This window comes from Empidonax traillii, unplaced genomic scaffold (genome assembly GCF_003031625.1).
Source record: "Empidonax traillii isolate 1590-97213 ecotype Southwest subspecies unplaced genomic scaffold, ASM303162v1 scaffold25:size3598162, whole genome shotgun sequence".
NCBI classification, from domain to species: Eukaryota; Metazoa; Chordata; class Aves; order Passeriformes; family Tyrannidae; genus Empidonax; species Empidonax traillii.
The window spans coordinates 3,457,106-3,470,017 of NW_020955218.1; the positions used below are offsets into that span (position 1 = coordinate 3,457,106).

General features: G+C 45.1%; 1 protein-coding gene across 1 annotated transcript in view; it reads right to left on the reverse strand.

Moving 5' to 3' along the window:
• B4GALNT3 (beta-1,4-N-acetyl-galactosaminyltransferase 3) overlaps positions 1–5,584 on the reverse strand; it is a 59,592-nt gene extending 54,008 nt beyond the window's left edge. The window contains exon 1 of the mRNA XM_027905137.1: positions 5,440–5,584. Coding sequence (XP_027760938.1) covers positions 5,440–5,584 — 145 coding nt within the window. The remainder of the gene's footprint in view (positions 1–5,439) is intronic.
• Positions 5,585–12,912: the final 7,328 nt, after the last annotated feature.

Below are 12,912 nucleotides of genomic sequence, written 5' to 3' on the forward strand. Positions count from 1 at the left end.
TCTAAACATCTCAAAGCATAGGGAACTCTCTCCACATCAGGAATATCAAAGCCTTTTGTGCTTTGGCATGGGAAAGGCTTCTAAGGAAAACAGAAATACAGAGCTCCTCTGGTCAAGATCCCAGTGTACTTTGGCTTGGCTGATGACACACACAGACTATGAATTTCTAACATCATGAAAAGGATAAGCATCTAAGGACCAGATTCACAACTGTTTCCACCCATGGATCTTTGTGAAATCTCACACCGCATCTAAATGAGACAGCTTCTTTCCTTTTCTGGAAAGTCCTTCTTAGCTATTACTGCAAGCCTAAAAAAAGCAATTGAATTGGGAAGCGACTGGAAGACAGAATATCAGCACACAGCAAGAACAAATAGGAGAGGGCAACACAACAAAATATATAATCCCATAAATTCCTGAGGCCAGTGTTGTAAGCACTGGAGAAAGAATCCCATCTTTACTCCATTCCCCACTGCCACAACCTACAAGGCAACCTCTGTCCTCAGGGGAACATCCTGCCTTTTACCATATTGCAGATGTCAGTAATTTCAAACCACCAGATAAAAGCTGATGTCCATCATCTCTCAGCACCACTCTTCCTTCACATCTGTCTGAACTTGCAGGTGAGAGAAGGTAAAGCCTTCCCGTTACTCTATCACATGTCGAAACACATCTCCAGAAGACAATAGCATTCCTCTGCCAACCCCACAGTGCGGGGGAGATGCACAGGAGGGCACCCCTCTGAGATTGAGTTATCCCAATCCAGTCCAACTCAAGACAGGAAGGTGTGATGCAGGAATATAAACTATTCTGGCACACCACTACACAAATCTGTCACAGGTAACATGAGTGCATAAGAGATGGTGCAAGAGTTTATTTATAACAAGTAATCTTTACAAATTATTTGGGAATCTGCTAGGGACAGACAAACTGTGGGGCAAGTTCCAAGAAAACAAACACCTACCTGACTTCAACTCAAGTGGTGAAAAAAGCCAGGTTCACAAATTACCTGCAGTACATATCCTAGCAGCAGTGAAAGGATACACTGGCCCAGGACAAGTATGGGATGACTGGCTTGAAGTCTGGGCATCCCCTGCCTGCTGTGTCAACGAACCTCACAGAGAATGATCCATGTTGTTCTCAGCAGCCCTGGATTCTCCACTGAGCCTGTGATAGTGGTCCATGCTGTGAATATGGGCCTGGGGATGTTGGCTCCCTTTACATACACCAGTGCAGAGCAGGATACAACAGCACTTCTGATCACCCTCCAGGAAGACTAAACTGGCCACCTGGAAGTGAAAAATCTGCCCCACCAGCAATGCCCATCCTTCTCCCCGCAGCTACAGGCCCACAATGGGCTTTGGGGAATGGGGTTGCTTGGCACAGGTCCCTGTGAGTGAAGGTCTCACCAGTGTCTTCAAAACTACAGAAAAACCACATGCAAACTTCATAGTACAGACACTTCCTTCAGTCATGACAAGGTGCTTTGAGGGTGACAGTTTAACTCTTCCTCTGGCATAACAGCTTCCACAGAGTGGAAATAGATACTTCAGACACCACTGGAGAGCCACATGGTCCGATTTCTCGCTGTGTTCACTGAGTAACCCTCAGAGCAATCTGCTCTGCAAAAGAACGATACTGTGCATGCACAGGCAAGTCGCCTCGCGTGTGAGTGGTTGCAAAAGTCAGCCCATGTGCACGTGAATGAACCTGAGCACGTAGGTGTGCTCCTCTTTGTGCTTCTGAGGGTGCCTGGGCACGGAGGTGAGAGAAGGAAGTTGATACGTTACAATAAATGACCAACTTTAGCTTTCTGCCAGCTCCTTCTCTCACACAAACACACACACCTGTCCAGTCACACCAAACAGGTTTAAGCACCTCACACTGCTCCGTAGTAGCCTGGATGCCTGAAGGTTAGAGCTCACCATGGTGAAGGGATAAGAAGCCAATGCTCTGGGAAAGGATAGGGACACTGAAGATGTACATACTACAGAGGTGGAAGTCTTGCCATAAGGACTTTTTTTATTTTCACATCTCCATGGTTTCTCCTGAACCCCTCCTATTGCCCACTTCAGAGAGTGGAGTGCACACTACTGAGACAGCAAAGGAGCAGTCTGAGAATCTAGAAGTGAGACAGAAATCACTAACACAGTCCACGATAGGAAGATAATGCACTCACAGTGTTATTTACACACAACAATAAAATGTGGAGGAACCGGGGTAGGTTGAAGCAGCCAAGAGAGGTAGGTAAAAGAAGGGCTCCCCCACCTTGATTCCTTGTTCCTACAAGCTGCACCTCCCAGGTGCATTCACTTTTGAAATAATAAAGTCTTCCCATCTCCAGCATTCACTTCCAGGAGCAAAGTGTGCTGTGTAGCAGCTTGTAAAGATGAGAAAAACATTCCCACTGGAGAGCCCACTCCACAGAGGTTAGGCCCTGTCAGCAGCAGGAGTAAACAGACTGTCTCCAGCTCCTCAGGTTTCTTGGCAGGGAGGCTGTATCCTGCCTGTTACAACTTGTTTTGGACGACAACAGGCCACATTTCATGTGAAGAGGGTGCCCATCTTCAACTCACATCAGACTGCTTGTTTTTCTTCACTCAGCTGTAAACATGTTTAAGATTCCTATAAATACCTATTGGGCAGCAGACCAGCCAAACGTGCTCAATTAAGGAAAAAAAAAAAAAAAAGAAAAAGGCAAGTCCCATAACCACAATAGAAACATGGAAACACCCTCCTGCCCATGAGAGAAGAGTCCTGTCAATAAAGCTCACAAATATTTTTTTTTAACAAGACTGACTGCTCATTTCAGCATCACCTTCAAAGGTAACCCACTCTATCCTCTGTCCTTCTCCATCCCAACCTCCCGGACATCCACAAACAGCCCCGATCAACTTTGCCTACATGAATCCCAACCCATGGTGTACACCAAGCACAAGGTTTGCACCTCAGGCTGATCCCTCAACCTTTGACATTAACATTACAGCAAAGTGAACCTCCCGCCAGAGCCCACCCCAGCACATGGGGATGCAGCATCATGGATGCCAATGGATACCAAGAAAACATACTTGGCTTTCCATATACTAGCTGTTCTACAATGCCTTTTAGGGAGACAAGAAGAAACTTCCTTACAGATATATAAGATAGAAACAGTGATCTCCTGTAGATCTCCTTCCAAGCTCAGTAGCTCTTCCTCTTTCTGCCCCAATGGAGAAGGCTCTTAGCCTTTTGCTCAGAAAAATTACCCAACAAACAGTCTTTGTATTTTATCATTAATAAATGGGGAGGCTGTTGCATCAGATAAGTTGAGGTGGTAGTTCTTGGTTGGTCCCAAGTGTGACTAGCAGTAGGGTTCTCACCTAGGACATGCAATGGAACACAATGCAGAAACAAGGGGAAAAGTATTAATTGCTTTGAGAGTCACTCCCTCCTACACCAGTTCCCTGGCATCTTTGGAAGGAGTCATCACACAGAGTCACAAACACAGCCACCCCTGTCCCCAGAGAAGAAAACATTACTTAGTTTTAACAGGCAAAAGAAAACAAATACTATTTTGTCTTTCACTCAGATTTCTGATTTCTTTTAAAACAAAGCAGGATTTTAGAGGTAGTAGGGCAAGAGGAAGGGTGGGGAGGGTCACGGATTAACCTTCCTCCTGTTAGCAGGTTCCAGGATTCTGGCCACAAGGCCAAGAAAACATGACACCAAGTGCCCAGTGTGATCACAGCCCTCTGTGATGCTGCAGAGCCACGAGGCACTGCCAGCTGGAGGGTTTCACCCTCCCACCCTTTCCAGCAGCATTTAAATCCTTCTGCACACAATGAGCAGCAATGTCTCTGGTGGATTTGGGAGAATATGGACTTTTATATAATTGAACTTTCAAATAATGTAATTATTTTTCTCATCTTGTTTTAGCTGCTGATAACTGTAGTCATGTCACTGCTTTCCGTTTCAATCTTAAAACAGACTGACTTTTGCAAAAGAGATGTAAAAACAACCCTGTCTAAAAGCAAAGAGGAAGAACCCAATTCATTAAAAAAGTTGTTTGCTCCTGCACATCTCTGCTGTCCTCGTGCTCTCTGCCCATTTATCCCATTCCCTCCATCTCCCTTTGCATTGCTGGCAGTAAAAAGACCATCAACTGTAGAACTCCAAGCACCTGACTCAGCCCCTCTCCCCTCATAATCGCTATTTTAAGTATTTCTAAGTAGCTTTTTTTCTCCCTTGCTGTACTACACAAGTCTTCTGTGCACCTGTACAGTCTTCTCTAAGGATCTTTGGTGGGGCTATTGGCAAAGTGGAGTACAGTAAGAAGCTTGGTGAGATTGCGTGAAAGATATAACACAAAGCAGACCTGTAGTGCAACCCATCTTCTAATTTCACTAGGAATGAGGAATTCCACCAGGCATAATAAGCAGATTGCAACTCGAGGGTTTATCCTAGCCAAAGAAATCAGATCTGTTACCTGGCTGGAACAATAAATGCATGGTTTTAGCCTTAACATCACATACAATACAAAGCAGATGAACAAGTTGAAGTCCTAGAGTGGACTTTATGGGACTAGACATTCATGGTACTCCCTGCACAGCTGGAGTTTAAAGCTTTAAGACTGAAACCAAGCCTGACTCATAGGAGTAAGAATTAGGAGGTTTATAACATGTTATGAAGGGACCAATATAGTGGAAAGCATTAATAGCTGAACGCTCACGTGCAGTTGAGAAATTACTATCAAATTAGATTAACTCCAAGCACTGGTATTATTTTAAAAACAACACCATCATAAGCTTTTAAAAAAAGTGGGACTTTGAAACTTTCCTGTAACTGTAAATAAAAGGAGAAGCATAAAAACCCACAAGACACTGATAAAAATAACCGTTTTCCGATTCTTCGGGGGGAAAAAAAAACACCTCAGTGCACTTCGCATCATCCCCGCTGTTGTCCTCAAAGTTTGCACAAAGCGAGCCCGTTACTGGGTGGGCGGTGCTCCTCTCCAGGGTATGCATTCCCTCCTCCTCTGCATACGCTTCTCCTCGCATCAAAGCGATATTCAAAGCATTTTTGCTGCCTTCCAGGTTGGCACCGAGAACGAGAGACATCTCAAAGCCCGTGTCTCCGGGCTCTGCAATGCCAGCACGGTCGCACTTGGACAGGTCTCCCCACACAGAGCGGGGCGAGCGCCGACAGGCCAAAGGCAGGGAAGAGAAACCCTCAATGCCCCTGTCCCTCCCGGGGGACAAAGCCCCGCTTCGACCCCCGGAAGCAGCGGGGCTGCGCTCACCCCTCGTCCCTCCCCGGCCTGGAGAGAGGGCTCCGCACCGGCTCCCGAGCGGGACGGACCCCCCGGGGCCCCGCCGGGCTGCGAGGGACGCGACCCCCCCTCCGCCCTTCCAGCCCTTCCCCCTCTTCCCCTCCTCCCGCGGCGCGCCGGGGGTCACTCACTGCGCTCCGGGGCAGCCCCGCCGCCCGCCGTGGCCACCAGCTCCAGATAGGCGGCCCAGAGCCCCAGGGCAAGAGCGCCTAGGGCCAGCAGCAGCCGCAGCAGCCGCCGCCGGCGCCGCAGCCGCGCCAGCAGCCGGCCCCGCATGGCGCCGCTCAGGGCGCCGGGCCCCCGCCGGCCCGGGACATGCCGCTCCCGCCGGCCCGGCACCGCACGGCGGCCTCGGGCCTCCCGCCCTCCTCGGCGGGGCGGGCCCAGGTGCGGGGCGGCGCCGCGCCCCCGCGGGGCAGCTCCCGGGGCAGCTCCACCGCCGCCCCCCGCACCTGCCTCCGCCCCGCGGGGCCGGGCCGGGGGCTCCGCGCGGGGCTGCGCTGGCACTGCCTGGGCCGCGCTGGGGGCCGGGAGCAGGGACACCCCCTCAGAGGGCTCCGTTCCCCCGGAGGGCTGCGGGAGAGTCGCCTCAGTAGCGGAGGGGGCTCCAAACCCTCCCTCAGCGCCGGCGGGAGTATTGGGAGATCCCTCCGGGCAGAGGAGTTATCATCTCCCGTCCTCCCACCGGAGCGAAGCAGGATGAGAGGGGGCAATTCAAATTCACACAGTTATTGCACGCAGCTGAATCCATCGTTAAGCGTCTTTCAGTTGGTGCAACAAGTGTATTTGCTTGGAAGCGCTTTGCTCGGTGAGGAGGAACGGGGCTCGTGAAGTCTCCGGACCCGCTTTCCGAAGCAGCTGACTGAACGCGATGTTACACTGCTCAGACCCCCGGGACGGAGGATGTCGGAGCCCCACGGGAAGGACAGGACCTTCCCTGGGCGAACGCTGTGCTTCGTTACGCACCTCGAGCACACTTTCGAAGTGGCTCTGTCAGAGTCCCTCCCGCGCTGTTGGTTTTATTCACATCACCCAGCTGTCTCGGAGGACCCAGCTGTCTCGGAGGACGGAAACTCCTGGGTGAAGTGAAAGCGAGAGATGCTGTCTGGGAATGAACATCGTGCGGCCCGCAGGGGAGCCAGTCCAGAACTACCCCTTACTAGATATGTATGATGTGGGTGCTGGGTCCTGGGTCGTTGGCAACAACCTTTTCCCTTTCCAGCTCTGCTCCTGCACAGATGCAGCTCCTGTGCTGTGTGGAAGAAACCCTTTGGCTACAGTTAGTTTTGAAAATGCATGCAATGATGATAGACTTTTTTTTTTTTTTTTTTTTTTTTGTGACTCACTGTTCCACTGTAGCCTTCTAAAGTGGGAGGCTGCTCAAAAGGACGCTTGCTGTTATTTAGCTTAAAAAACATGCCAAAGGCATTTTAAATGGCATTGAGGGACACGGAACTGTGGTGTGAGTCTCAGCAGGGACGGGCTGACATGGGCAGAGTGCCAGCGTCTCAAGTGCTGCATCTATAGTCCCTGGCATTAAGTGCTGTACACTGTGTTCCCAGCATCCAGGCAGCACCGAGAGACACTGCTATTACCTGTTACATATTGGGATGGACCAACAGATGATGGGTTTCCTTTTTATGAATGTCTCACAAAGGTTTCAGAGCCATCTCCCTTCTCTTGATTAGGGAAAGCACATCCAGAGAGTTTTACACCTCGTTTCAGAGCTGGAAAGACATGATTTTTCCGAAGTTGGAAACGAAGCCAGTGGTGAGGGAGGCTGGTGAGTGGCTCTGTCCTTGGGCTTCTCAGCCTCCCTGGGGCAAGGTCCATTCCACAGCTTTTGAGCTTCTGTTTCTCCTTCCTACCTCACTCAAGGCCACAGGCGTACATCCACCATCCCAGCTTAAATCACGGGAGTACTTCCTCCAGTGCAAAGGGAAAGGGCTGCCCAGAGCCAGGCCACCAGTACCCCCACAACTGAAAACAGGGAGCTCTGCACTAGTTTAATCATTGGAAGGCAGGAATCTCATGAGGGCATGACACTCACTGTTGGAGTTTTTTGGTAGAGTGTTGGTTTGGGTTTCTCCGATGTGAGCGAAATAAACCAAGTTTTTATATTTGTTCCAAAAAAGAGAGAAAATACTAAGAAAAAAGTGTAATACAAACAGATCTAAAATAAAATTTATTTGTCATTTAAAGAATGAGAATTGAATGAGGTATTCTCAGTAGGAACTTGTCTGCATTTCTTAAATGAACAACCTTATGCTTGAAAAATTACAACTGCATTTTGATGGAAGTTCATTGCATATTAAAATAAGTAAGCACATTTCTTTCTACTTGAACATGGTACTAAAATGGAGGGGAGGGAAAAGTGAAATTAAAGGCTAACAAATTGACTTCCAAAGAAACAAAGTCTTTTTCCTGATAGACCTATGCTATAGTGAAAAGACAGAAAAGCTCTTGTCTCTGGGGAAAAAAAAAGAAAATTACTATAGCATGGTGATTTCTATCTATTACAATATAGTTACAACAGAACAATATTAAGGAACAAAATTAATCTTAATGTGTAATAAATAGTGAAATCAGGAATTTGAATAGCTCTACACTACACTTATAATAACTAATTTTGGACCACTTATTCATTGCAGAAAGCACTGATGTCCAGAAGAAACATTACCACTGACAGCAGTCTTTTAAAACCACCTCACATAAATGTTATTTTCTCAATTTTACCAGCAGTCTTATATTCCTAAATTCTCAAGCACCCCAAGTCACACAAGTGCATGCCCAGATGGCCACATCTCTCATCTTCACTGTGTGCAATATCGTAGCAGTGGAAACCACAGCATATAATAATCCTGTATGGTGGGATTAACCCCATCAGGGAAAGAAACAACAAGTGAGCTGGAATCCGTGATGCAGGAATAGGGTCTGTGTTGTATGGAGGTGACTCAGGGAGCTGGCATTCCTGACAGACCACCCTTGAATATCGGACAGATCACTGCTGGCTTCAGAACACACCTCTCCCAGCCTACCCTGAATATCCACTTCAAAGAAACTGACTCTTTGCCAGAAGAGCCAACTGGAGTGGTTTTTTTGCTTTGTTTGAGCTGCTGTTTGTTTTCCATTTTGGCTATGTTTCCTCGTGATAAAAGCAGCCTTTGATACGAGTGCAGCTCTTAATGCACATCTCCTGTTCCTCCCAGCTCCCCTCTCTAGATCCCTCTCTGTACATCCCTGCCTCTCCTCGTTATACTTTTGCCTTTAGTTATCTAACAACCGTTTTTCTGTTCTATAAATCACTTTCAGCTCCATGCCAACAATCCTTTCTCTGTAGGTTCCCCAAAGGTTCAATTATCTGTCATTTGCTCTTTCCCTTTTTTTTTTTGTGTGTGATTTTCAACACTAATTACAAGCTCCACACCAAAGATACCCAACTGTCCCTAGACTTCACCATCCCAGTGGCTCCACACCCCTTTTCCTGGCCTCAGCCATGCTCTGAAGCACAAACAATGATTTCATCTCAACACTCCCCATCGAAATGGCTCAAAGGCAGAAGTGTTTCTAAGAGGAAAAGGCAGTCTCTGAAGACACAGTTCCCCATTATCTCCCTTTTTGGCTCCTCAGGAAAGGACAGGGCTCTAAAAGGCATTATTGGTGGAGCAATCCCAGAAAAACCCCTGTCAATGCCACAGTTGAATGTCACTGTAAGGGAATCAGTGTGGTCCCACAATCAACAACCCATTAGCACAAGGACCTCCTTGTCCAGTTAAGCTGTGCTGATACAGTGAGTTTTGCTAACATAGTTATATTTTACCAGTACAGTTATACTGCCAACATTTGTATGAGCTGGTCTGATTTGGGTTCGGAGACTTCCTTTTGCTGTACACATTGCTGTGCTCCCTCAGTGCTGACTTGGATTGACATTGCTCTCCTACAACTTGCCCGTCTGAGTGGAAAGCCTCATTCGTGATTCTCTCTTTTCACCGTTAACTCTCCATAGGTTTCGAGCCCTAACTGTCCAGATAAACTTACATAGAAATGGCTGCCCTTCCTTTTCCTCAGTAAGGAGGGCACATTTTCACATGAACTTCACCCAGTACCTCTAGGAGCACCTTCTGATTGCAGGTCCTGTCCCAGGAGTAGACCTGAATTACCTTCTGCACACCAGAACAAGCTCTTGATATCTAGAGCACATGTTTTCACTTGCAGAAAAAGGTTTTTATATACTTTAAGCTGAGAACTTTCAAAACTTTTCAGGGTTTATATGTTCACCATAATGAAAGATGTATCTACGTATTCCACCATTTGGGAAATACATGCTTTCAAAACTGAAGTCTTGGCTCAATCTCCTCCTTTCCCTGTCTTAGAAGTCCTAGTACTTGTTTTGTATTTTAAGTGACTGTGCTCATCATCCTTACTTTTCAAGAAGTTCCACAGTCATGTTATTAGGGACATTACAGAACATGGTTGATGAACAACATCCCTTGTAGATATCTGTCTGTCCAAGCTAGGATTGAAGAGGAAAACTGTTTTACTGGATGGTTTAGAAGGACTTAGAGTGAACGAAAGGTAATTCAATCTCTGAATCAATACAGGAGAATTGAGCACCTCCTGGATGTGCTTCACCAGGGTAAATCCAGAGCTTTTTATTAAAATCAAACCCATTTCAACAACAAATCCCTTCATGCCTGTGCAGTAAAATCATTGTCTTGCTTTAATATTGAAGCACTTCTGTGTTAAAAGCCTGAGTTTTCTGAATAAAACCAAATAATCTGTATTTACACATTTGTAATCTGTCCCCAGTCCAACAGCATCGCAATTCTTAAAAAATGCAATTTAGTCAGCGTAAGTGAACAGTCAACCCCATTGAGGGCTCTGTTTTTAAAGCTGTATTTCTGGAGCTCACTTGAAGGGCAGCCACTCTAACCCATATTCAGAGATGCCCTTTCTCCAACAGTTCATTTGGTGCTAAATGGGAAATACCAGAAGTCCACTCCACTCTTCTTCAAATACTTAGTCACAGCAGAAATGTTTCCTGTTAGTGAGTTAAATCTTTGTGCCTGAAACCTTATGAAGAGCCAGAAGGGATCATCGCAGCTGCCACCTCTCACACTTTCTACACTTTATTCAATCATGTTTTGGTGCATAATCACAGTTGACAGGCTAAAAAATGTATATACTTGTACAGCTAGACTTGCAAATATAGGAATAACTGTGTAGAGAGTAAAAGGGATATTTTCCTACAGTTTAAAGCAACTTGAGAACATAAATGCAAAATACTGCAGAAAAATTAAAGAAAAATCTTAAAGTGTTCCTTGACTACAAATGACCTATGATGCCATTTTGAATGGGGACAAATGGGACATCATTATTAAGATTTTGACCAAGTAGGCACAAACACATTCTGGTGTATCAAACTGAATGTGTTTGTGAGTTGTCATTAAAAGTCTGAACGACATCACTTCTCATGAGTATGAACAGATCTACCAGAACAAAGTATACAGGCATGTTGCTCCCAGCTAGTTTCAGAAGTAGTATCTAGTTATCAAAGAATTACTTCCTGCCCTACATACAGAGACATTTCACTTGCAGAATATCAGGCTGCCTGGACAGTCCATCAATACTGCTAAAGTGTGTGTGTTTCTGAACTGATACTTGTACTTATAGAGGCAATTTAAATACAGTACATACTATACTACTGTTTAGATTTATTCTGACACCTATGAGAACTGTAATCTGCTTTTCTAAGTGCAGTCACAAATTACTGCAGATTGTGGTAGAGGAAGATCACAAGGGATTTTCTTTATTTTTGGGTGGTTTTTTTACCTCGTGTAACCTTGCTGTGTAGGGTTAGCTGACACAGCAGACATTCCTCTAATTAAGGCAACTGCACGAATACTAAAAAACTCCTACAAGTATTGCATATAAATACATCATAAGTTTGAAGCCAGAAGGAACCACTAAATGATTTCCTGTTAGTTCATGTCATTATATTTCATTAAGTTCTAATGTGTCAAACCCAGGAACTTATTAAAACAAGCTACCTTCTCCAGAGGTGAAATAATTTTCTGATTTGAAGATAGAGATGGAAAATTTGTTCCCTCCATATGAGGGGGGGAAAGCACAATCCTCCTGTTAAAAATGTACACTTTTAAAGTTTACTTCAGATTCAGGCTACTTGTTCTTGCTCAGCATTGCTCTGCTAGGATAGAGAGGCCTTGGGTAGATTACTTTGTCTTCAAGAAACATGTATATTAATCAGGCGTCTTAGTGTAATACAAAACAAGCTCTTGCACAACCTTTTCTCTACCACTGAATCATCTGTGGTTGTGCCTTAGCCAATATTCCAACATTCCTTCCAAAACATACGCACTCCTTCCGTACCTAAATAAAGCTGCACAACAATAAGGTTTTCCTCTATTAATTTTTCTCCTATTTGTGCAAGAGACATTTTCATATCTTGGCTCACAATAAGAGCATTTGTCCAGTTCTAACCTTTAATCCTGTAGTATAGTCTCCATATTCTTAGAAGCAGCCATTTTGGAGATCTTTCAAAATTCTGTGCTCCTACATTCCCAGCCTGGCATTTAGCTGTATTGGAATAATACAAGTCACACATTACTAACTTAAACTAGCAAAAAAGGCTCATTGGTCTTTGGACTAAATGCTATTTTTTGATTTCTACCCAAAAAATCGTGGGAAAAAATTGACCAAACTAGGTAGTGGAACCTCTCCCAGGAAATCCTTTTGAAAATGCCAATAATTATTTATGGACATCTTAAAGAGTAGTTGTCAGTGGTAGGAAGCATTTAGCTTCTTAAAGCAGTTCTTGGCATGAAGGTCCACATTTTTTTGTCACACAAAGAGCACGTACAATACTTTTCACTTCCTGCACTTGGACAAATATTCAAGCCTCTAAATAAAATGGATTTACTAAGTAGCAATACCATAATTCCCCTACGCCTCAAATAGGAAGTTTTCATAGGCTAGAAAGAAATTAGGAATCAAGTTCAAGCTGCACTTTGGTTTTGACACATCAGCAAATATATTAGGAATGTTGTCATTTTATTCTGTTCAGTCTTTCAGGTAGTAAAGAGTATTGGTAAGGAAGGCAGGAAATGAAACATTTACATCCTTCTTCCTCCAATACTTCATCCCAGTCTTACAAAGCCTGAAGTCTTTATCCATTCACACTTCATGGTTTTGAAGTGAGCAAAACGTAATTTCGAAGGCAATTCTTTAGCTTGGAACAGTGGAAACTAAACAGGAACCCATTGATTTCTATAGGTTAATGAGACTTTCTGGTAGTTTCCCATCAGCTGAGTTTAAGTAGATGGATCCTGCTGAATAAGTGGCTAATGCTTCATTATGTATCAATTTTCTGAAGTAGTCTTTGAGGACCTGAAATAACTTCGATATCTAGTCTTCAAACCAGCGGTATGTTATTTCACATACAAACTCACTTTAATTAGCTTGAGTTCTCTGAGAAGGTACTAGTCTACTGAGACTAAAAGATGGATAGCATTAAACAACCTTCCCCAACTGTCCACACTGCATTGGCACTCAAGTTGTTTATGAAACAGTTTCTGAACAGTTCA